This window comes from Amia ocellicauda, chromosome 21, assembly GCF_036373705.1.
Source record: "Amia ocellicauda isolate fAmiCal2 chromosome 21, fAmiCal2.hap1, whole genome shotgun sequence".
Taxonomy (NCBI): domain Eukaryota; kingdom Metazoa; phylum Chordata; class Actinopteri; order Amiiformes; family Amiidae; genus Amia; species Amia ocellicauda.
In genome coordinates this window covers 13,056,684-13,080,608 of record NC_089870.1, presented here as the reverse complement: position 1 = coordinate 13,080,608, position 23,925 = coordinate 13,056,684, and the positions used below count along the sequence as shown (strand labels likewise).

Here is a 23,925-nt window from a genome sequence, read left to right as displayed (position 1 = left end):
GTGTTTGTGCTTTTCCCTGTCAGCCTTTATTAGAAGTTAAGAAATAGATCAAAATGTAGTCAAACATAAATAAATCATCAGAGTGCACCCGTATTGTAATACCGTGCTAAAACAGCTTCAGGCGACAGGCAGATGCACTTTTTACATCCGACAATCTGTCAGAAAATGATCCTAAACTACGCAGCGTCCAAACCTCTGCCATAAAGGTCCTGAGTTCGAGCTTCTGAGATGTAAAGATTTTTCAGGCACCACTCTGTTAAAACCAGTTCACTGGTGAGCCAGACCTAAAACATATTTCCTTTTTTAAATGCACGCAACAAAAACGGTGCTTCCTCAAATACAGTTATAGTTTTTTTCCTACATGATCAACACAATCCTGAATCTCATGACTGAGCATGTGAACAGGGGAAAAAAAAACTCCAGTTTCCATCTCAAGGGGGTTATTACTAAATACCTACAGGCCTGTGAGCAAAGTGTTTCACACACACACACACACACACACACACACACACACTTCCAAACATGTGCTCTGGTGGCTGAGTATAAACAGAGCAGGTCCACGCACTGCAGGCAGCACCTGTATTTATGTCATGTTATGAGGAATTGTTCAGCCGAGTCCTACAGGGCGCCTGTTTGCAGTAACAGTCACTGCCATGTGGAGACCATATGCTGTAGTGGAAAGTGAGCGACATTAGGGCTGCAGAGGCCTCAGTGGAGGTCACGTCTTCACATCTTGGATTACCCCAATGACTTCTTAAGGACATAGATTTGTGAATTTTCCTGTTTTCTTTCCCTTATCCGGTGATCAACATCAATCTTACATTTGTGGAGACATGATTAGGATTTACCAATAATTAGACATTCTTTTAGACAAACTATTCCATCCCAGGCAGTAGCACAGTTTGGAAAAATAGGAGCATACCTGTAAGATCTCCCTATTTCCCTGATGTGAACTGATTTTGAATTGAAAGCATAGTGCATGGTGCAGAGAGTGCTGATATATATGTGTGTGTGTGTGTGTGTGTGTCTCTGTGTGTGTGCGTCACAGAGCTGAAGCTGCTAGCCACCGCAAGCCGTGACAGGCTTATCCACGTGCTGGACGCAGGGAGGGAGTACGGCCTGCTGCAGACCCTAGATGACCATTCCTCCTCCATCACAGCCGTCCGATTCGCTGGTGAGATGCGCAGTATTCAGTAACCCAGTTGACACGCTCAGTAAAAAAAAACCGCAGTTACACAGCTTTTAACAATGAGCACAAGAAAGCACAATTAAACTCTGCTTTTTGCTACTTTGAATTATTCACCTGGTTGTGATTTTTTGGTTTGTTTGACTTGTGTTTAAGGTCTTCAGTAACAAAAACATTTATTTTATCTAATTAAAAGCCCTTTCAGTTGTATTCTTTTAAATATTTCAAACCAAAAGTTAGGTCTTTCAAGGTCCTGTGATGTTTGTTAGAGAGGCATTAAATCATTTTGGTAGAAGACTATTTTTGTTTGTTTTATGCTGGGAATGCTTTTGAATCCTTAGCTGCTGGGCTTGAGGTTGAGCCAAGCCTGTCCTCTGGAGCCATTTTATTATTTTTATAGCTGAATACAGCTGCAAAGATGCCAGCTATTGGTTGCTAAGCTGGTAAAACTGCACATCCAGAAGACTGTTATGAGTACATCTTTGTCACCATGGTAACTGATCTTTCTCCTCTCAGCCAATGACGGCAAAGTCAGGATGATCAGCTGTGGAGCCGACAAGAGCATCTACTTCCGCACGGCGCAGAAGGTACCTGATGAGGACTCCTGCTCAGACACACAAACACAGACATCACGCACGTCTCCTCATGCTCCACAACACACAGACTGTAGCTTTGGATGTCCATTTGATGTCATGTGCATTGTTCTTAAAGCTGTTTAGCAGACTTGATCCATCCCCAGGAGCAGATCATGAGCTCAAAAGGTCAATGATGTTCTGGGCCTGTGACGGCACCCTGCTTTTTGGCCTGTCAGACAGCCAGACCCCACAGGCTCTCTCTAGGACTGTCCTGTGAGAAGAACTCATATCTGAAAAAACAGGCTTGTTGGAAAATTGGCATCAAAAAAGACCTTGTAGTGCCAGAACACAGTGCTCTAAAAAGAGTGCCTTGTATGCAACTACAGTAAGAGTCCGATTCTCTTTTATATATACACAACCCCCAATTAAAAAGATTTTTAGCTCGACTGAGAGACTATGCACTGTGAGGGACAGTTGAAATCTGCTTCAGAAAGCAAGAACTAAAATGTAAGATCTTGCATAGACTATGCATACATACTTCGGGTAAAACTCCTCCATTCTGTGCATTGTAGTAAGATTGTGCAATCCAGTTTTGGGACTCGTACAGCAAGGATTGTAAATTATTGAGCCTAACAGGGGAGCTGAAAGTGGTTATAAATTTCAAAACCCAAAAGGCTGTAATGGAAACCATACATATGTGTGAGATTTACAGTAACAGCCAAGCTCAGTGCATAAAACCATTATAACGTGAAGAGGATAGTAATTAAGACTGTCTGGGATATTGATTTGCTCGCTTTATTCCGGTTGCTATATAATTCAAATCCAGCTGTAGTTGTTAATTAAACCCTCACGAAACTCATTATCAGTGCCGAGGCTTTCGTTGCCTTGATTGAACAGAATCAGGGCTCCTCTTCTTTATTATGTGACATCCTAGCCTTGCTTTTCCCTTAGGTCTTATTTAATGTGCTTTCTTCCCCACTGGATTGTATTATTTCAGCCCAGGATTTGTCATTACACTTCTAGTAGGAAATCTACAAAGTAACTGAATATGTGGAAAGCTTGAGTTTATTGGGGGAGGAAAAAGGGAGACACACATAAAAGTTACAATGCAAACAATACATCAGCAATCTCCTAGAAGGCAAACTAATAACTGCTCAGTTGATGAATAATGTTGATAGTGTTTGAAAGCTTGCTTGCTTAAAATAGGGAATCCAAGAATTGTGTTTGCTAAACAGTGATGGCATGAACTCGGGGTGAAATGAAGTGTTGTGTAAATTCTGTGAAGCTGTTTTTTTTCTTCTGGTTATCAAGAAGATTGATATTGGCCTGCGAGCCTAGCCTGCAGTTCACTAATCCTCCCTGGTTTCAGTGCGCAAAGCTGCTATTTTAGGTGTTGTGTTCTGCTTATATTTGTTAGCCGTTATATCAGGTTGCGCTAAATATACAATGCCCCCTGCTGGACAATGAACGCACTCCACCCCCTGCTCAAAAGTCAGAAGGTGTGATAGTAATTTGCAGAACGTCGAAAAAGCAACTTAATTTTCCCAAACTAAGGTTATTCCCAGGCTTCCCAGTTTTGTTCAAGCCAGTTCTCCCCCCCCTTAGCCCCGGCCCCACCCCCCCCCCACACCTGTCTACCCTCTGTCCTCGGCCTCAGTCTATTTATTTCTCCCACAGTTGTCTGAAGGGGCGGAGTTCACCCGGACCCACCACATTGTCCGCAAGACCACCCTGTATGACATGGACATCGATCCCACCTACAAATATGCTGCCATTGGCTGCCAGGACCGCTGCATCAGGTCTGTGAATCCACAGGGGCCTTGTGCAGTCTGTCAGAATATACGCCAGTTAGTGACAGGATGTGAGCTTGCATTAGCATGGAGGCCACAGTGGGCAGGGTTAGTCAGCTGACTGAGCACAAGTGGTTAGAGCTCAGGTGCAGACACACAGGACCTCATTAAGGCACAGGCACACTAAGCATGCTGGGACTCAAGAGCTCCACTTTCTTTTCCTGGCTCTCAAATGTGCTTTTCACTGTAACTCTGTGTCCACACGTGGAGACCAGAGTGTTTAACATGGCTGGAATTAACCTTGTCCATATTTCAGCACTTGGATGGCTAATACTAATTGTGAAGGTTGAAAGAATTTCTTTTCAAGTGGCTCTTGTGATCTGTTAAGTCTTAACACAGCTAGGATTTAAAATCTGAAGGGATTTAAATGGACCACTCATGGAGAAATTCCATTGGTGTCTCAGCCTCATTAGTAAGCAGGGTTGATTTTAGCTGATCTCACGTTTTCTGATCCCGGTAGATGTGACATTTGACCTTTTCATTCATTTTGATTTGCTGAGTCTACAGAGAAACAGGCCAGACTGCGAGTCTCATAAATCACCCGTGCTCTGGGATCTCAGCACAGAGGTGATACTAGTGGTGAACTAGGCATTCCTTTTGGGGAGAAATTGAGATGTAGGTGCGATAGTGTCCTGCTTGAGTTTCTTGGTGTATTTGAGGTGCGCCTCCTTTTGTCCTGCACATACAGAGTGATGTGCAGATGTTTTATCATCCAGAGCGTCTGAATTAACCCCCGTCCTGTCTAATCTACTTCCTCTCCTTTTAGGATCTTCAATATCAACAACGGCAAACAGAAGAAACTGTATAAGGGATCCCAGGGTGAAGATGGGACGTTAATCAAAGCAAGTAGCACGACAACTGTCCCTGACCCTGCCGATAACACTCAATGTCCTTGTACTTCAATGCACATCTTTATGTGTGGATGTGTGTGTTTGTCCTGCATTATTTCTTTCTATGTGAGGATATCTTGTATGCAGGAATGTTGCGTGTGCGACTGCCTGTCTGTGTGACCTTTTTACGGTTCTCTGGGTGCGCTGTGCATATAACACACGTCAAATCAAAAGTGTGTGTGTGTGTGTGTGTGTGTGTGTGTGTGTGTGTGTTGGAACTGTGACAAACCTCTTTCTCTGCTCTCCCAGGTACAGACAGACCCTTCGGGACTTTATGTAGCCACCAGCTGCTCAGACAAGAACCTCAGCATCTTCAACTTCTACTCTGGGGAGTGTGTAGCCACCATGTTCGGTCATTCAGGTAGCACCAATGCCTTTGATTATCCCTATAAGTCTTTCTCTCACTGAGTCTTTCCACAGGCTTTGTACGTCTGAGCCTTGATCCTGGAAAAAACACAAACCCGTAATTGTTCAAAGTGGTTAAACACACAGGATTCCCATCATATACACTTGAGGATTATGCGGGGCGTGTTTGTTTTTGGCTGATGAATACTCTTATTTGACTTCTTCAAAGTCGGACCCTTGTTTGCCATTGTTTTACTGGGGCAGTGGCATGCCTGTAGGGCTGGTCCTTGGAAATCTTGAGCTACGTACCCTTAACCCTACCCCCCCTGAGTGTCGTGTTCCTATTCACAGAGATCGTGACCGGGATGAAATTCACCAATGACTGTAAACACATGATCTCAGCATCAGGGGACAGGTAGGGGCCCCACTGTGGATGCGTTTACAAAATGTCACATCTGTCATTACTAATTGTTATTCAGTATTAAAATTGATATTGTAATCTCACTACTTTGTTAAACAAAAAACAATCTCACACACAATCATGGAAATGATTAAACTTTTTGTGAATGTACTTTGAATTTATTGGATTTTAATGTTTATTGGAATTTAATTGAATTCAGTTTTAGCTGATGGCTTTCTAATTTTCTCTGGCTTTCAGACATTAAATTTTTCATTATTTGTGTATTTTTTCCACTGCTGGCTGGCTGTATCGAGTTTGCAGGAGGGCGAGGTTCAGTGCGGTGGCTGTGTTTGATGGTGTGGTCTCTCCATGTCCGTCTCTTTCCGCAGCTGTATCTTTATCTGGCGCCTCAACCCGGAGCTGACAATCAGTATGAGACAGCGGCTCTCTGAGCTGCGACAGAAGGGCAAGTCAGCCCAGAGGACACCTCCCCGTCGAGGCACTGCGCTCAGGTACTGAAAACACGGCCGCACACATAGATGTAGACAAATATAGACTCGCATCAGCACGCAGAGATAGAGATATGCCGTTGTTACACACACACTCTCTGTTGGCCGTTCCAGGCGGGAGATCTACAGCGCCCCCCCTCTCGTCACCATGTCATCGGACAGTGACAAGGAGGCTGAGGAAGATGGCATCGAAGAGGAGGGCGAGATCTTGTTGCACATCTCTGACAACAGCCCTGTGGAGGAAAAAGGTACGGCACACATACCGTATAATCCACAATCTACATAAAGTTACAGTTTTAACTGTGCTAAATACTTCAACTCTGGTACAACTGCAGGCATGAGTTGGTTGTGGTGACCTGCTGCAGTGCTTGCATACCTCTAGTGTAAGTCAGTCTTGATGATGAAGCCTTATCAGTTCCTACGCCTCCGTAACAGACCGTTCTAAATGAGGATTGAGTTTGTGAATGTGGTGGTTTATCAAGGTCACTGTGTTCTGAACTGTTGTTGTTTCTCTGTCAGACATTACAGATTTGAAGCAGAGCTTGCAGAACCCCCCGGCCTGTGAAACTAAGAAGGTGCGAGGGTCATTTTCTCGGTCTTCAGTGACACACACCCCCACACAGTCCTGTGCAGTCGCTCACATACAGTTTAGTCTGGATGCCTCACTGGTTAGATCAGCGACATGTGTTTTTAGTTATAAGTCAGGAAGTTAAATGCAATAGCACATATTAGAGTTTTTATTGTAAAATGAAATCTCATTATAAAGTTGCCCAGCCCTTAATGATTTACCCAGACTGCAGTTCCTAATGTTTGAAACCTAACGTGAATATGGCTGCTCTGGTGTCAGACCTTACTTGTGTTGGCATCAGTTTTCACACACGTCCGGTTCCTGATCAACCCGTTCGCCGTCTGTGTTGCAGGACGCTGGGCTGGCAGGGGTGAAGCGTTCAGAGACCCCCCTGGCTGAGGCACCCCCCCGCCAGCGCCGGCGCTGGTCTCGGCGGATGGGTAGCATGGAGCTGACCGTGAAGTCCATGCTGGACCTGCGGCAATTGGACGCCTATGCCCCCCCCGCCTCGCCCAGCCAGGAATGCCCGCCTGCCAGAGCCCCCTTCTGTGAGGAGGAAGGCGTGGGCAGCACCACCAGCCTGCAGATTGTCGGGACAGAGGTGAGGATATTTCCTTTAATAAGCACAACATTAGAGGTTCGATAGTCATATTAACTTTACTATTACATTGATCTTATTCTATTTCAAAGTGTAAGAAGTTTAACTTCAGACCAAGGCATCTAAAGACTGCAATACATACTCTTTCCCAGCCCTGTCTGTCCCTGCAAGGAGAGGAGACTGTGTCCAGGGGACAGGGGCTATACCCTCGCCCCCACTCGATCTGGCTGACCCCCCAGACCCCTGAGAGCGAGGAGCCTGTGTTGTACCCAGAGAGACCCGAGGACAGCATGAGCCTAGCTGGCAGGTAACACAGGGCTGGCCTTCCCTCATGCAGGGAGATCCTGCTACTGACAAATGTCTTTTTATATTTTAGTCATTCAAATCCATATGTTTTCAACTGGTTTCATAACGCTGAAGTAGTGTGTCAGTGTAAAAACCACAGTTAGGCCGAAAGCTGAACATCCATGTAATGTCCGGTGTTATGAAATGGTCTGCGACTGTTGATCGTAATGTATTTCTTTTTGTTAGCGAATACCAGGTGAAGGAGCTGCCAAGGGGCAACCTGGCAAGAAGCTACAGAGGAAATGAATGCCATGATAAGCACAGCCCCGACAGCGCCTGCTCTGTGGACTACTGCAGCAGCCGACTGTCCAGCCCCGATCGGCCCAGGGAAGGTGAGACCCGAGACTTTTCATACACACCTTACACCACCAGCACAGCCGAGGGGGAGAGTCCCTCTTCAGTGTCACACAATCACTGTGGTGGTCTGCCACAGGAGGTGTGATGAGGACGAGTCTATACTGTGCACATCCCACCGGCACACTGGGACTGCAGCATGTGTCCAGCTGGTCTGTTCTCCGTCCGTGTCTCTCCTGTGTGGTAGTTCCTACCCTTTTTATTTCTCTTCCAGTGCTTGACTAAGAAATGTGTTTAATGTTTACTGTGTGTATGTGTATAGGTGTGTATATATACACACCTATACACATAAGAAGAAAGTTTTGTAAACTTTCTTCTTATATTCTATATATTACATGCATATAATTACGCTTGTAAAAAGCATCTATGTTTACTGATGCACTTGTTGCTAAGCTACACAGCAGAATTTATTGTATCCGCTTTTTAACTCTGTACTTTACAGGATAATCTCCGTTTCTGAAAAATAGAAAGACTCTGAGTAGTTGGTCATTGTCCCTATGAGACATTATTCAGTCTTGTGAAGGCAGCTGATTTTAGCTGAAGTCAGCCCCGCGCTCTCATTCCCTCCCAAGCACGAAAGCGCTGCCAGTGTTGGCGCGACGATGGTGGCGTGTGTGTGATGTGCGGCGCGTGTGCGTATGCTGCTGTTTCAGACTCGGAGGCCACGGAGCCACTCAGCGTTGACGGAAACTCCTCAGAGCTGGAGGGGGAGGAGCTGGAGGAGGAGGAGGAGGAGTTTGTGGGGGTGGTGGTGGTGGAGGGCGCGGTCCCAAACACCCCTGATCAGGAAGCCTTTCTGAAGCAGCACTTTGAGACTCTGGCTGACCACACCTGTGCAGGTAGGACAGGCCCCGCCCCCTGCACGCAACAGAGGGGGCACACCGCTGTTAACTTCCTGCGGGCACTGCCTGCTCGTATACATTTTTAGCAAGTTGGTATATTGACCTAATCTAATGCTTTTTGTCTTTGGTGGTTGACAGAAGAAGCTGTTTCTAGATGTTTTTATAACTTAAGTAAATTGCTAACCATAATATGCAAGACATTTCTTAAAATGATCACTGCAAAGCCAGAACCCAGTTAGATCCCTCTGCACTGACACTATGACAAATGGATTCCTTTCATTTATGGGGTCTTCTAGCCCAGCTCATCCTAACAGCATCATGAGAAAATAATAGATACTTCTGAATACCGTCTGCACATTCTTCACACTGCGCTCTGCTATTGTCGGTTTACAAGTTCTGCTCAGTTCTGATCCTGTCTTTTCTGATTAAATATAAATCCCACCTGACCCCAACCTTTTTGTAATGTGTTTTTTCTTGGTTAAATCCTGTCCTCTCCCTTCTGTGACCATGTCTAGTTTGCCCTGTCTATTCTGCTGCAAAGTGTGCAACTGGGGAGCCGTGTTTTGAGGGATTCTCTCAGAGTGGAACAGGATGTTTATATTTATGTATTTATGTATCTATTTATTTATTAATTATTTATCTTTTATCTCCAGAAAGCCCAACCAGGTCCCAGAGCACCACGGAGATTGTCAGCATCTCTTCTCGCTTCCTGTCTCAAAGCTCAGCAAGCAGGTAAAGAGGCAGGGCTCGGCTCAAAGGCTGAGCAAGAGGAACAAGCTCATTCCTGCGCTACTGACAGGGAAACTACACCTGTACAGTCTTGTTACACTCAACCTTAAAGAGGTTTTATTTCCGCTCTGCTGTAGGAATGCCTTTCCATTCCCACCCAAGACAAATGCGGAGGGGAAGGGGATGAGCGGGGCGGTGCGGTCTTTGATCTCTGAGGTACGGCCTCTCATGGAGCAGGGGTTGTGGAAGGATGTGGAGGAAAACACCACTCTGCCCTCTGGGAAGGCAGAAGCGGACCCTCTCTCTGATAAAGAGGCTACCATGCGGCCCTTCACTCAGAAGAAGAAATCCCCCAGCTCAGACGCTCGAAAAGGATTCGGTCAACTGGCAAAAGTCCCCGGACTCCAGAGCTCCACAATAGCCCTGAGCATGAGGAAGTCCCAGTCAGTGCATGACCTGGTGTTGGAGGGTGAGGCTACATTTATCAGTATCGCAAACGGTGCAGGTTCGGCTCCCCCTTGTTCTCAAAACTCTGTAAAACTGCAAGAAAGCAGCGTAGACAAAAGTGTTATTTAGTACAAAGCTAAAGAGCCTCAATCACCTCTTTGTCATGTTTTTAAAAGATGTTGCTTTGTTCAAGGGACATTGTTTTCTGGACAATACTGTTAACAATGGAACACAAGCTCACCAGCAAGATGAATGGCAGGATAAGTCATGTGAGAATAAGACAGAGAAGCATATGGTATTTACAGTATTGTAGATGTAGGCACACCGTGATTTTCAGTGCCTCACATTGACAGAGTGGGTGTGTGCTCTGTTTCTTGGGGGATGTGTTTCTGTCCAGGTGTTCTCGTCTCTGTGCATGCTGTGAGGTCCATGAGTTACAGGTCTTCACCTCTCTCAGTAGAATAATAATCGTTGATATGAATTTTGAAAAACAGCAGGTGTTTTCTCATGTTTGTAAAGATGTTCTAATTTTGTCTTTAAGAGTAGTTTGTCAAACTCCTTGTTTCTCCCCTAAACAGTGGAGGTTTCGTCCAGACCCTCCAAGGAGGTTCATCCCCAACCACAGCAGCCCACTGAGAAAGAGCACAAGGTGACCCCGCGCCGGACCCTGCCAGCTGTCCCATCAGTGCCCACCTCCCCCCAGCCTCGGGACAGCGCAACCCTGGGCAGGTCCCCGAAACCGCGGTCCTACATGAATCCCACTACCAGCTCCATGGCCAAGATGTCTCGCTCGGTGTCCATGGGTGACAGCCTGAACCTGGCGGAGTCTGGCGAAGTCTGCAGCCCTCCTTCTTGCACAGAGACCAGTGCCGAGACCCGCAGAGTTTCCGACACTCCCACTGGGTCGGCCAAAGCAAGCTCCCAGGAGCGGAGCAAGCCAGCCACCCTGCCAGTAGCTGTGGTCTGCTCAACTTCTTCATCATCTTCAGCGAGTTCCCCTGCACCACGGGCAACGGTCATGCCAACCCTCAGTGCTGCCGCTCCCATGGCACAGTCTCCCAAGGGCCTTCATGCCAAGCTAGCTGGCACCAACAGGCCCCACCTGACCTTGGACATTCCTAAACCACTCCCTGACAAGCCCTCGGTGGCGTCCTTTTCCCCCAGCGGCAAGACCAAGACTTTAATGGAAGAGGCTCCGAGGTCCCCAGTCAGTATATTTCCCAACAGAACCAGCCCTCCTATTCTGGGCCAGACACCTTCAGGGATCATCCCCCTTGCTACTGCTCTGGCCCTGGCATGCCCGGAGAGGAATATGGAGGGCCCCAGCATGGCAAAGGCTCTGATGGAAGTGGATCCAACTCCTGGTGCTGCTCCAGCCAAGAGCCCGTCAGAGCTGCCTGACTCAGGAGGCGGGGAGACAAATGCCAGCGCAGGGGTCAGTGAGGAGACTCTGCAGGGCTCGTCGGACTCTTCCTGTGAGCTGGTGCCCAGGCCTGCCTGCCTGCTCTTACCCACCACCTCGGATCCAGGTTCGGTCCGACGCCACTCCTCCTCGTACATGCTGTCATCCTGCACACTGCCAATGCGCCTGGCCATGCCCATGCACTTGTTTTCCTCGGGTTTCTGGCCTTTCTCTTCCTCCATTCACTGTTCTCCATGTTCGTCCATTAACCATTACTACCTGATGGGTGAGGCATGCTTCATTTCCTTCTTTTATCTGCTTAACTTGTGTTCTAGCTCAAGCCGTTTCCTTCTTCCGGTGTCTGTGTTTCCATCCTCCCTTCGCATGTCTTTTGAAGTATTGTCTCTGTTGGGTGTGGTCAGGTCCGTTCTGACATCACTGGGAACGTATGCATGACAAGGGTGTATCTAGAAGGCCTGCTTTTCAATTTGTGTGGCACAGCACATTTTGCATATTTTCCATGTTCAATTCAGGAAGAAATTTAGGACATTGAAATATATTACCTCCAACATTCCTTTCTACATATAATTTGGAGTTTGGAGCAGAGATTGTGACAGTGAGCAGGACTGTTGTCAGTGTTAAACTGTGCCCATGACTGATGATGAGTGACTCTGCCCCACAGATCCCACTGTGAGTGTGGAGACCTGCAGGCTGGTGGCCAGCGAGCTGCAGAGCAGTCTGCAAAAAGCCACACAGCTCTACAGAATGGTGAGTCAATTGTATCAGCATTGATTGCAAGAAACAATCAGCATATATCTTGCTTTAATCTGAAGGTGTGTTGTTTTGATATGGTTTAACGTGAGGGAGATTAACATCTTTCTCCGTGTCGGTGGTAGGTGAGCAGTGCCAGCGCTGACAGCTGTCCGGAGGGGCAGCAGATGGCAGGGATCCTCTCGGAGGCGTTCAGTGCCATGCGTGTGGAGCTGGACTCCCTGGCGCAGGCTGGGCGCGGAGAGGCGGCAGAGGTGAGCGAGCAGCGTGGCGAGACGGGGGTGGGGGAGGAGCGGACCCTGGCCCTGCTGGAGCAGTATTCAGAGCTGCTGCTCAAGGCCGTGGAGAGGAGGCTGGATGGCAAGCTCTGACCCCCAGCCTGCGTTTGGAGACTGTATTAGGCCAGGGGACACACCAGCAACGATGAGGTGAGGCGATCATACAGCAGCACACCAAGCGACAGTAACCCACTCTGGGACAACACCGGACCGCCGGGTCAGGATCTACAGCCATGGTGTTCAGGAGGTGGCAACACACTTCAGACATCTTTCTATTTTATTATTATTTTTAACTTTTTTGGTAAATTGTTTCAAAGAATGGATGTGCAAAAGTAGTAGAAATTCCATATTTACCCCCCACACAAACACTATTTTTACTTGGACTCTTATTTAATGAAGTATTTCCTTATGGACAGACACTTCAGGGGGTAGTACAGCACTGATAATGTCAATGTTTTAACGGTCTCATATTGTATTGTCCTATGGGACTGAGGGCTCGTGGCTGAGATATCCAGGACTTTGCTGGGTTTCATAGACGACACACTGCCATTCTGTTTAGCAGCCAACATGCGGGTGGACCCCTCAGGGGCCCCTCAGGATCCTGGATGTGTTTGATGCTCACCAACGGAAGAGGATGAAATGGGACATGGACCTGTTCATGAGAAATGTGCACTGGGAGGTACATATTCAAACCACTGCTCCTTTCTCCTTCATCCAAACATCTGAATGGATTGAATGTTTTAATTTTTTTTAATGACTTTTTTTTTTTTAAGATACAAAATAGCTTTCCCAAATGTGATTTAAAATAATATTTTAAAGCAGAACAAGTTTTGCTTTTAATTCAGGCTGTTTGTGACTCAGTGTCAATGGAAGAATAAATCTGTAGCCAAATGAAGGAATTTCAGATCTCCTCAGAGGAAAGAACTGCCTTCACTTCATAAAGAAACACAAGGATATGGCTGAAGCACTTCGAGGCCACACTTTATTTTCTGACTTGCTGATGTGGGGCTGAGTAAGGCATTTGAAAGCAACTAACGGTCTACACCTTTGAGCGGAGAGATCTACTTTGCCACTGACTTGTGTAAACCTGAGCTCCATTTGAACTTGAATCTTATAAATGTGAATAATCAGAACATCAGTCCAGTGTTTCAAGCAAAAGAGTCACCAGGATGTGTTCAACACACAAGAGGGGTCTCTTTGGTGCAGTAAACAAAAATGGGCAGATAGGCCCAGCACATGTCTTAAACTGCAGATATTCTTAATTTGAAATTGTTTTAAGCAGTTTGTGTTGTTTTAGATGTTTGCAAAATTCTTGAGAGCCAGGACTCCGTATTTATCTCTTAGTCAGAGGTCAGTGTAGACCGGTGCATGACAACACCTGGGAATCTGTACAGTGCACGTTTCTATACCCAGTGTCATGGCGTGAGTGTGGCTTGTACCAGTACTCCAGTCAGTGGCGCAGGAAAGGAAGTGTAATCTGTAAATTTGATTTAAAAAATCTCACTCCTTTTAAGATGGGATATTAAGTTTTACACATGTGACATAATACAAATCCTAAAGTATTTGGACAAAGAAAACAAGACATTGTAACCAAAGCTTCAAAAATTCCACTATTCAAATCTCCACTATTTCCAACACCTGCTTAGTTGTATTCTAATCAGATTCTTCAGAGAATCAGAAGGTTTTTTTTGTATTCAAATCTAATGTACTATAGAGGCACACAATGGTGTCCTCATGTCTCAAGGAAATCGGTGCCTTAATTAAAAATACCAGCAACATTGACTTCTTTTCAGTCACTGGAAAGTCTTTTTTGCATTAATAACACACTCTCTATCAGGAAATCAGTGTGACAAGGGCATTCTGGGAATATTGAGATCAGCATCTGCATCTAACATTAGAAACAAATTGTTACAATGTATGCGGCTGAAGTTTGAATGGAAATACTTTACAAAAAGAGCAAAAGCCTCTTGCATCATTAATTAACGTCAACAGAATAAACATGATTTAATTGAAGTGGGAAATTCCTGTGTCACTGACTGAGCAAGCCACCTAAAAAGACTTTGGGTTGACCCAGGGAATTGAACTTTGGCAGCAGTGTGGGGAATGTCAGTAAACGCTCTTGTGCCTGAAAGCCCACAGAACTGTCATCGGTGGAACAGAAATGACAGAACATTATGGTGACCAATCGTTTCATTGGCCATATAACAGGAAACTCACTCCAGTGATTGACTCCAAAAGGAAACTCTGCCTACCCTTACTTCTTTACACTGCTGCCCATCTGTAATCATGCAGTCGAGGATAATTATAGTGATGTCTCCCACTAACACATTTCCACACTTGGCACTCTCACTGGGCTTTGATGATGGGGGGTTACTTCTGGTGTCTGGTACACTGTTCCTTATTTGTTCACAGTGACAATGTAAAGCACTTTTTCACCTATAATAGTCATGTGGTAGGTTAGCCATAACTGTGAGTTACTGTTGACTAACTGCGTCTGGGTTTATTTACTCTCAGTTCTCCCTTTCTGGTGTTTGAGGATCCTCAGGGGCTCAACAGGTATATTTACAACCGGAAGCCCTCAACATCCCCATCTCTCCCATTAACATGGCTGCCATACAGCCAGACTGGTATATCACTGCCAGCAACTTCTGTACCGATGTCTTGGCTACTGCCCAGCTACTGAGACAACAACAGTTCAATTCTTCCTAAGCACGCATTAGTCTGAAAAATCAGAGAGGTTAAATAACAGATTTTCAGTCTTGGCCCTGACCCTAACCTGTACTGTTCGGTTATGCATTCATCCTGATATACAAAAGCATCTGTTCCCTCTGTATTACACCAGCCCACCAGGTGTCAGTGTTTCTCCGAGACTGATTTTCCAGCAACAGAAAACATCCCAGTAAATCTCAAGAACTGTGAAGACTTGCTATTGTAATTGAAGGTTGAGACTAACAGGCAGTACCTTTATTCTTAAATGCATGAGGACTTATGCATGGGGGGAGGGGGTTCGAGGCCAGTTTTGTCCCTCTGTACAAGACAGCATGGTCTTACAATTATGACACATTTATTGTATGAGGGTCTCGTCATTAACGGTTCTGTGTTTTGTTTGAAACTTTCTCATTATTTCATTACTTTGTCTTAACACTATTTCAGATGGACCAGGAGCAGCTTAGTCTTTGTTAAGCAGGCTCTTTTAAATCCTGAGTGTTTTTGCACTGGCTTTAACACAAATTGAGTTTTAAAGTGTTTTTATCCTCATAGTGTTTGTACTGTATATCCCTTGAGATTCTCTTAAAAAAGACAAAAAAGAAAAAGAAATAAAAAATATTTATTACACTCTACCTTCGGTGGTTCATGTATTTTGTCTCTATCCAATTTTGTGAATAAGATAAAGGCTATTAACTGGAATGAGCAATTCTGTTTAATGAAAAACTACTCTCAATTATTTATTTATGCCAAAACAAGTTGCTGGAAAAAAAAAAAATGAAATCACTTACACTTTGTTTTGCACTTATGTTGTAAGTCGCCCTGGATAAGGGCGTCTGCCAATAAATAAATAAAATAATAATAACAACAACAATAATAATAATAATAATAATAATAATAATAATAATAACTTACAAAATTAGATTTATTGGAGAATGCTAGAGGAGATTAACTGTCTTTGCCAACCTGGTTGCTTTTTTCATTTGTTTTTAATAGAATAAAAGGAAAATAAAAAATGTAATAGTATTTTAATGTATGTCTCTTGAGGTGGTAAAATACACACCTGCTTGGTTAATGTAAGCCAGTTTTACTGCTTGAAATTGACTGCACATGTACAACACCGGCTGCTGGTGTCCTCCAGTCCCCCCTGGTATCACAGCGGGCCCACCACCTTGGACAGAGACTCCACCAGCTGGAAGTAGTTATACTTGATATCAAACTCCATGTCATACCAGAAGTTCACTGTGAAACACAAAAGAAAGATAAATGCATTTGTTTTAGAATTCATTTATTTTCCATTTCCTGAATATGTCATTATCTTTGAGATGATGCCTTCAACAGACCCGAGTCCTGTAACACAGTTTCCAGCGTTTCTTCAAACCCTACACCCCGTGCCGTACCTGCGATGCAGCCGTGAGACTGCCGGACGTGATGGAACCACAGCGCGGGGAGGTACAGCATCTCGCCAGCCTTCACCGTGCAGCTCAGGGGGCGGGCCAGGCTGTAGTTGGGGTAGCGCTGCAGGTCGGGGTTCAGAGGGTCCACAGGGATCCACGGCACCTGGACACAGACATATGGGCACCATTGAAGAAAAGACTGCACACACTGGACACTTGAATATCATGTTTCTCTTGCCCACATATCTGGGTATCTTTTTCGGGTTAGTTAGTCCTTCCTTCTTTTACCTTTTCAGTATTCGGCTCATCCACCACATCGAAAGTGCCATCCTCTCTCTGGCAGAACGTGGCTGGCTGGTAAAGCTCTGGGCAGAGAAACAGACATGGTGAGGGGGCTTAAGCTGGCTGTCTACATAATGGGTGTCAAAGTCCTAATGTTGTGTGTTTTATAGTGGTCTTTCAGCATAGTTTGTCTGAGTTTATTGGGGTGGACTGCCAACTGGATCATCACAACATGCTCTTGGGTGTTCACTACATTAATACACAACAGGTGACAATTCATCTTTTTACACATGCGGTCTTAGCTTGAGCAGAAGCAGCACGGGACACCTGGTGATCAGAGTTACCGTACGGAATGAAGGGCCGGTCTGAGGGGGGGATGAGAATGAATTGCTTCTCTCCTGAGATCACGCAGTACAGATTCTCATAGTGGTCCTTGTGCACTGAAAACAAAAACGCCATGTTTCAACTTTTTCTTATAGTCCCCCTCAGCCATTCCACAAGAAAAAATGCAATATGGGGCCAATTTTCTTGTTTCTATTACATTGCCATGATTACTACATTGTTTATATTTAACATCAGCAGTCCAAATATTTTTTAAATCAAGTGTAAAAAAATGTACCAAAGTAAGACATACACGATGTCACCGCAGTGGATTCTCCCAGCCAAAAATTCACAGCATCAGGCTGCTTCCCTAAAAAAAGAATATACACCTACATTAAAGGCATTTTATACACAAACATGAAAGGCATGGGTCAGGTTTTAAACACAGCATACAGTGTTGTATAGAGAGAGACTGCACAAATAGAAATAAATAGAATTGGAAGGAAATGAAGAATACATTAACTGAACAGATATAAATAACTGTCGAATGTGCGGTGTACCCAGGGCCTCGCTCATCCAGGGGATGTCCGTCTCCAGGTCCCCGGTGAGCTCGGGCAGCTCCTCGGTCAGGTTCGAGCACTGCTTCTGAACGTAGAACACGCCCGTCCTCTCCCCCTTGTGCTCCACGATGTCCAGCACCGAGGCGAAGGGCATGCGGCGCTCCTCGGGCATGACGAAGCGATGGCCGTACACCGCGTCCGCGTAGCCGTGCGGAGTGACCGCCACACTGATCTCCTTGGAGCCCACCGCCTCCCTGCAGGAACACACGGCACCGTCACAGCACAGCATCGCCTCAGACACGCAGGGTGCTTGTTAGCAAAACTGGGGCTTATATACCAGTGTGGCACAGTCACAGGGGTGTGGATGGATAACAGTCTCCCATTGCATAGCAAACAGGAAATATGGCAACAACCATTAAACATCTAGAGCATGTGAGGGGTTCTCCAACCAAATCCTTCAGCTCATACTGCCTGCAAACTATGGCAGAAAGATACTGGAGGGCCGTGGGTTGATGAAGAATTAAAATCGGATTTCTTTGGCCTACCGGAGGTAAGATGGGTTCCACCTGGACAGGGCTGGCCAATGGTTGAAGGCATTGCGAATGATACAGGGCTTATTTGGGCCGATCCAGTCCCGATAGAAAGCCAGAGGAGACGGAGGTGAACTTAAATATGGCACTGCCTCGTTCAGGTACAGCTCTGAGGAGAGAGAGCAAGGCAACACTAATATCTATCTGTTCTCCTACCCCTTGCATGTCTCAATCAGAAGCTGACAGCACTCGGACCAAATTACTCCGCGGAAGAAACGTATGATATAGTCTAACCTTCTAACAGCACACCTGATTCCTGCAGTCAGAGTTGTGGGTTTATATATTTTGCTAGGGGGAGCAGTGCATTACTGTAATTAGTGCAGTATAGCACATCAAGTTCAGTATTAATCTGGATTATTTTTAATGTTATGTGAAGCAGCCACTGTGCAGTTTGATCAATATCATTTTGATCACCTGTAATGAAACCATCAAGTCTACAGACTCCCATTTGCTTGCTTGCATAAATAAAGACCCCTGACACAAAAGGTATGTGATCTCCTGATGTGTTAGGAATGTGATGTCTGCCTCTTTTCCAAGCTGTTTCCCTGTCTCCCTGTATGATTGCTTGTGATATATTAGACCCTCCCAGGTCCCACCAACTACTAGTGTGCCCCCTCAACCAATACGCCCCCCACAGCACATGTGTATATTTGTCTGCCATTTCTTTAAGAGCTGATTCATCGCATCATGAGTGATATAGGTGGCTTTTCCCTTGCATGCATTTAATCAAATATCCGGAGCTGAGAATCAAGCTGAATCTCTCTGGATAACAGAGAATAAATCCACTTCACAGGTGCAATATTATTATATGTTCATCCTAAGGCCGGGATCTTCTGTGCAGCTTCTGTGGAGTATGTATGTTGTACCCAGCAGGCATGTGATTTGGTCCTTGTATAAGTCTATGGGGAAAAATGCAACTCACCGCGGGCTTCCTCAGGGAACTGTCTTAAACATTTCCTCACCGTATCCAGTCTGTCCCCCATGACATTTTATTCATATAGAAAAATGCATGTATAAATATAGTGCCATTTACAGACGCTTAATTAAAACCATGCTTTACTGGACCTTGAGACAAACACGTTTCTCATGTTACGAACAAACGACTCCAGCTGCTGCCTGGAAAGAGAGGCGCGCTGGTGATAATATTGCTGAGCTCCGTTGAGTAGCGCCCTCTGCCGGCGGGAGACTGTAACAGAATGGAAACAAATATAATGTACATTAATATTATTATAATAATTATTATTAATAATAATAATAATAAGAAGAAGAAGAAGACGGTTATTTTAACAATCATTTTTGCGAAGAAAGGCTACAAACAAGTTGCATTGTGTTCTATTTCCTCTATTGATTGATTTATTGTTCTAAGTGATGTTATTTTCAGAAATGCTATCAAATATTTCATACATTTCACATATAGTATTACAAGAGCCGCCGTTTCTATATTATGAATGTGTGGCCCTTGTTTCTGAAAACGGTGGGACTCAATAACCTTTGATGAAGAAATCTCCATCTGTTGGCAATGAGTTTGATTGCCATACCAATTAGTGCGCCTTTCTCTACAAAGCCGAGCAGCAAAAGTCTGCCGATGAAGTAAGAAACGTGTTCACAAAAAAAAAAACACAAGATCGCTTTGATCAACTGAGTGGGTTCAAATAAACATCGCCTAGTTTTTTAATCAATAATTTTATGTACAAAACATCCTTATGGATGGAGAATCTTCTCTGGAAAGTTATTTTGACCAGTCGATTGCCAATGTAAGTAACTAAATTGAATCAGTTTAACTACATTCCCATCTATTCTTTTATTTAAAATGTATATATTCGGATGTTTAATAAGTATGCTTTATTTTGAGTTAAGAAAATAACTAGTGTTTGTTGCTAGTGTGCATCAGGACTTATTTGAAAGTTTGTCATCATAAGAGCAAACTAATTCCCAAACATTGTGTTTCAAGTGCCTGCAAAACTTTTCCTGGATCAAACGATATGGGCTGAGCTTGTGATTTAATTAATATTTTTAACTTCCTTTGAGTTGTTGTGTATGAATCTATGTATGTATGTATGTCGATATTGAATTATGCCGTATGATTCATTGTGTGAGGCTGCACATCTCTGTGTACATATGTGCTGCAATTCTCAGAGCGGTTTCAGCTCTGGTATGTCGTGGTACTAAGCTATTTGTCGCCCAGTAGGCCAAACCCATGTGCTCTCTGGTCATGTGTGTGGCTGCTATGTTGTCAGGACCCGCCCGAGTGCTCGTATCCCTCCATGATGGGCTTTGAGAGGGACCTGGGCCTGCAGGACACCTCCTTCCTGTCCTCCGTGGGAGATCAGGACAAGGATCTGTCAGAGGATTTAGACCTCAGTTTTCTCCCAGACGACCTCACTGCCCAGGATGAGCTGCCACAGAGAGGGGGTGCTGACGAGACCCAGGACAGTGGCATACACGACACAGGCATTGGAGAGCCCACTACTGTGGAGACTGGCAATGCCCCTCCAGGAGCCTCCCCTTTCTGTCCTCTTCCCATGACCCCCATGACTCCCATGACACCCATGACCCCAGTGTCTGAAAGTTCAGGAATCGTCCCTCAGCTACAGTAAGTGCACTCCGCTCCACCCCGTGTCGTCTTTCCTGTATAACTTATTGTCCTGGAATGCACTGCCTTGATTTGTTACACAAAAATGACTTTTGGACACATTTCTGTTTGCATGTTATAAGAATGAAGTAAGAGAGGCCTGCTGGTTATACACATGGGGTTTTATTATCGTCATTAATTTCTAAACATAAGACGATTATGGCGTTGTGGGCTATACTCATGCATGCACATATTTTACATAAACACCCACTCACACAAGAGGCTTTATTCCCCTGGTCTTGCCATTATCTTCCAGAACTGTTTTCTGTCGAGGAAGTTGCCGTGCTTTGTGTGAATAGAAGGACACTAATGAGACCATCTTGCTCTTTGTGTCCAGAAATATTGTATCAACTGTGAATCTGGCCTGCAGCCTGGACCTGAAGTCCATAGCCTTACAGGCTCGCAATGCAGAGTACAACCCCAAGGTAAAACCTGGAGGAGGCGCTCTCTGACACGTGTTTGTGTGTGTTAAACCAGCACAGTAGTCCGGGTGTGAACTGTGTGAACCGTAGACGCCCTTGTTGATACAAACTCCTGTAAAGTCCATATTACGTTGGCTGGCACTACACTGTTTTTATTAACCTTAAACAGAGCATGTGTCCCCACCTCACAGAAGTTGATAACGGAGAAGGCTTTGTTAGATGGGATGCACAGGTGCTGGGTTTTTATGTGGGGTGTGAGTGTGAGCGTTGGGGCTGTGCTCTGTGTGCAGCGCTTTGCAGCTGTAATCATGAGGATCCGGGAGCCCAGGACCACCGCGCTGATCTTCAGCTCGGGGAAGATGGTGTGCACTGGGGCCAAGAGGTGAGGGGAATCCACACTCCCACAGCCTTGTCTCAACATATATATATGATTGATATGTAGAAAAATAAGTAAAATAGTCCTTTAGTAAATAGGAATGAATTGAAAACTTCTTACTAGAAACTACTAGTTTATACTCTTTCACTCAGCCATGGTATTTAATAACCATTTCAGTGAGGAGCAGTCTCGACTGGCGGCCCGGAAATATGCCCGGGTGGTGCAGAAACTGGGCTTCCCTGCCAAGTTCCTGGACTTCAAGATTCAGAACATGGTGGGCAGCTGTGACGTCTGCTTCCCTATTCGTCTGGAGGGTCTGGTCCTCACGCACCAGCAGTTCAGCAGGTATGCAGCAGCTTCCTCTATCCCCCCCCTCGCCACCAGGGAGCACTGACTGCCAAGCAGAAAGTCTAATATTCTTCCATGCCTAACATTACAATTGATGAAGATATAGATAGTTATATTATATAACCTCTTAGTGTCTGATAAATGTATCTTTTCAGTTCAAATAAATTATCTTGCATACTTATATTATCTGCAAAGCCCTGTGCACACACATGTGACCATCCTTCCAACACATGAAAAACCACAAAAATGCAGGGTCTGCCTCAAAAATGAAAACAAAAGGAAGGACACAAGAAAAATGTGCAGTGGTCTGCTGTATTGAACACTTAAATAAATGGCACGTTTTGATAGTGATTGAGTTTTAGTTGATAATTACCGTTTGTTTATGATTTATTGTTTGTGTTAATTATTATCATGTATAATATTGTAAACAAAATATATTTTATTTAGATTGCATATGCAATGTTTTAATTGTTCAACCAAAACTGAACATGGGTATGTAGTACACATGTGTGTAAGTCTTCATTAAAAACATGTTTTGGTAGATTGTTTTCAATTTCAGTTGTTAAAACATAATTATCTTCAAAATCTGGTACATGGGAAGGGTTTACATTTTTTTAATCTGGAGCTGAAGTGGTCAAGTGATTGTACTATACTATATTGTGACATATTGTATGCCTTTTGGCTTCCAAGCGTAATAATATAAGTATTGTTGGAAAAACGACCAAATTATTCCCAAACGCTTCTTTGAACTGAAAGGATATATTTAATAAGAGTTCAGACACTTACAGGTTATGCAAACAGTGATCAAATACACTAAATTACTTTCACACACATCTTGTATTATGCTTTATTTATAGGTTCTTATTTTAGACTTTCTATAGTTGCTGCCAAATATAGCCTTTAACTTCTGTGAAAGGACAATCATTAATAGATTTCTTAACAATACTGAAGTGACATAATTTCCTGTCTTTCACATGTCGCGTGTGAACTGGAGACAGATTTACTGACTGTTTTGTTTACTTTCTCCACTGCTGAGCAAACTAAGCAACCGAAACTCACTTCTTCCTGTATTTGGTGATTACAGTCAGAATATGGCCTGCCTGTGTGTGTTTTCCCTCAAGGACGGACACAAAAGGCCCAGTGTTGCAGGAAATAAAACCAGCTTGTGAAAAGCATTTTATACATAACAGGAAAACAGATCATCATTTTATGAATTATTAATATAATGGTTGCAAGTGAAGTGACATCCTTTAATAAAGACCATTTCACAGAGCTTTTGTAGGAAGTCCACTAACCTGGTAAGACATGCATGAATGAAGAACAAAAACACACCAACTTGTATATCTTTCGTTATATTCTGTGTTCATGTTATCTTCCCACCTCTGGTTGTATCTGTTTCATGAGTTTATGACCCCCCATCTCCCCAGCTATGAGCCAGAGCTGTTTCCAGGGCTGATCTACCGCATGGTGAAGCCTCGCATTGTCCTGCTGATCTTTGTGTCGGGGAAAGTGGTGCTGACAGGTAGGTGCAGAGAGAGTCGGCATAATCATAATACATGAGGTGTCCATCTGGATGGTTCACCCTCTGCCCCTTCTGCCAGAGTTTAGATTAGAGACTGAATTACGCATCCAAATCCACTGACCCAGAAAGATATCTTGCATAAGAGTGGGACTCCATTCCGAGTGATTTTAAAATGCCCTGAGTGATTTAGAAATGATGCAGTGCAAGTGATATGCATTCTGACTTTCACAGGCAGAGAACTTAAGATCAGATGTATAGATTTGTCCCTCTTAGCACTGAGGAGGAATTGATGTTGAAATACGAGATACCCTGTTGATTTGTGCTTTAACTGCTTAGAGGCTGTGGGTAACTGTGTTTTCACAGGAGCTAAAGAACGCTCGGAGATCTATGAAGCTTTTGAAAACATCTACCCCATTCTGAAGGGATTTAAAAAGCAATGATACTGTTGTCACTGTCCACCTGGATACAGAAACTTGATGCACTTGATTCTTTATCTGCGATGTTGTATGTATATGTATGTAATATGAATTAAAGAAAATTATAATGGATATTTGTGTAAAAAAAAAAAAAAGATGCTGGCTTGTTTTAGTTTTTCAATAAATGTTTCTGTTGTGTCCTCAATAGATTATGTTGGGAATGTTTTTTTTTCCCCTTCCAAGTAGGTATTACTGAAAACAGAA

General features: G+C 44.4%; 3 protein-coding genes across 5 annotated transcripts in view; 2 read left to right on the top strand and 1 right to left on the bottom strand.

The window, feature by feature from the left end:
* The window catches only part of mapkbp1 (mitogen-activated protein kinase binding protein 1), a 46,132-nt gene extending 30,702 nt beyond the window's left edge, over window positions 1–15,430 (top strand). The window contains exons 13-30 of the mRNA XM_066694960.1: window positions 1,049–1,174; window positions 1,703–1,773; window positions 3,439–3,560; window positions 4,378–4,453; window positions 4,751–4,862; window positions 5,198–5,261; window positions 5,636–5,758; window positions 5,870–6,003; window positions 6,275–6,330; window positions 6,676–6,924; window positions 7,074–7,228; window positions 7,453–7,598; window positions 8,274–8,459; window positions 9,116–9,194; window positions 9,329–9,660; window positions 10,217–11,167; window positions 11,723–11,808; window positions 11,937–15,430. Of these exons, the coding sequence (XP_066551057.1) occupies window positions 1,049–1,174; window positions 1,703–1,773; window positions 3,439–3,560; window positions 4,378–4,453; window positions 4,751–4,862; window positions 5,198–5,261; window positions 5,636–5,758; window positions 5,870–6,003; window positions 6,275–6,330; window positions 6,676–6,924; window positions 7,074–7,228; window positions 7,453–7,598; window positions 8,274–8,459; window positions 9,116–9,194; window positions 9,329–9,660; window positions 10,217–11,167; window positions 11,723–11,808; window positions 11,937–12,182 (3,314 nt within the window). The 3' untranslated portion in view covers window positions 12,183–15,430. The remainder of the gene's footprint in view (window positions 1–1,048; window positions 1,175–1,702; window positions 1,774–3,438; window positions 3,561–4,377; window positions 4,454–4,750; window positions 4,863–5,197; window positions 5,262–5,635; window positions 5,759–5,869; window positions 6,004–6,274; window positions 6,331–6,675; window positions 6,925–7,073; window positions 7,229–7,452; window positions 7,599–8,273; window positions 8,460–9,115; window positions 9,195–9,328; window positions 9,661–10,216; window positions 11,168–11,722; window positions 11,809–11,936) is intronic.
* Window positions 15,431–15,806: 376 nt separating this feature from the next.
* On the bottom strand, window positions 15,807–19,070 carry jmjd7 (jumonji domain containing 7). Of its 3 annotated transcripts, none has more exons than XM_066694961.1 (8): window positions 18,868–19,070; window positions 17,901–18,054; window positions 17,356–17,609; window positions 17,094–17,165; window positions 16,819–16,914; window positions 16,481–16,557; window positions 16,196–16,355; window positions 15,807–16,037 (listed from the first exon to the last, which is right to left on the bottom strand). In XM_066694961.1, the coding sequence occupies exons 1-8, from the start codon at window positions 18,926–18,928 to the stop codon at window positions 15,949–15,951; spliced, it is 963 nt and encodes a 320-aa protein (XP_066551058.1). In that variant the 5' UTR covers window positions 18,929–19,070; the 3' UTR covers window positions 15,807–15,948. The 3 variants fall into 3 exon arrangements, with proteins under 3 accessions (XP_066551058.1, XP_066551059.1, XP_066551060.1); XM_066694962.1 differs by having other exon boundaries at window positions 17,109–17,165; XM_066694963.1 differs by lacking the exon at window positions 16,819–16,914.
* Window positions 19,071–19,513: 443 nt separating this feature from the next.
* Window positions 19,514–23,816, top strand: tbpl2 (TATA box binding protein like 2). The gene is made up of 7 exons (XM_066694763.1): window positions 19,514–19,699; window positions 20,183–20,538; window positions 20,915–21,002; window positions 21,290–21,381; window positions 21,553–21,720; window positions 23,151–23,245; window positions 23,609–23,816. The coding sequence occupies exons 1-7, from the start codon at window positions 19,649–19,651 to the stop codon at window positions 23,683–23,685; spliced, it is 927 nt and encodes a 308-aa protein (XP_066550860.1). The 5' UTR covers window positions 19,514–19,648; the 3' UTR covers window positions 23,686–23,816.
* Window positions 23,817–23,925: the final 109 nt, after the last annotated feature.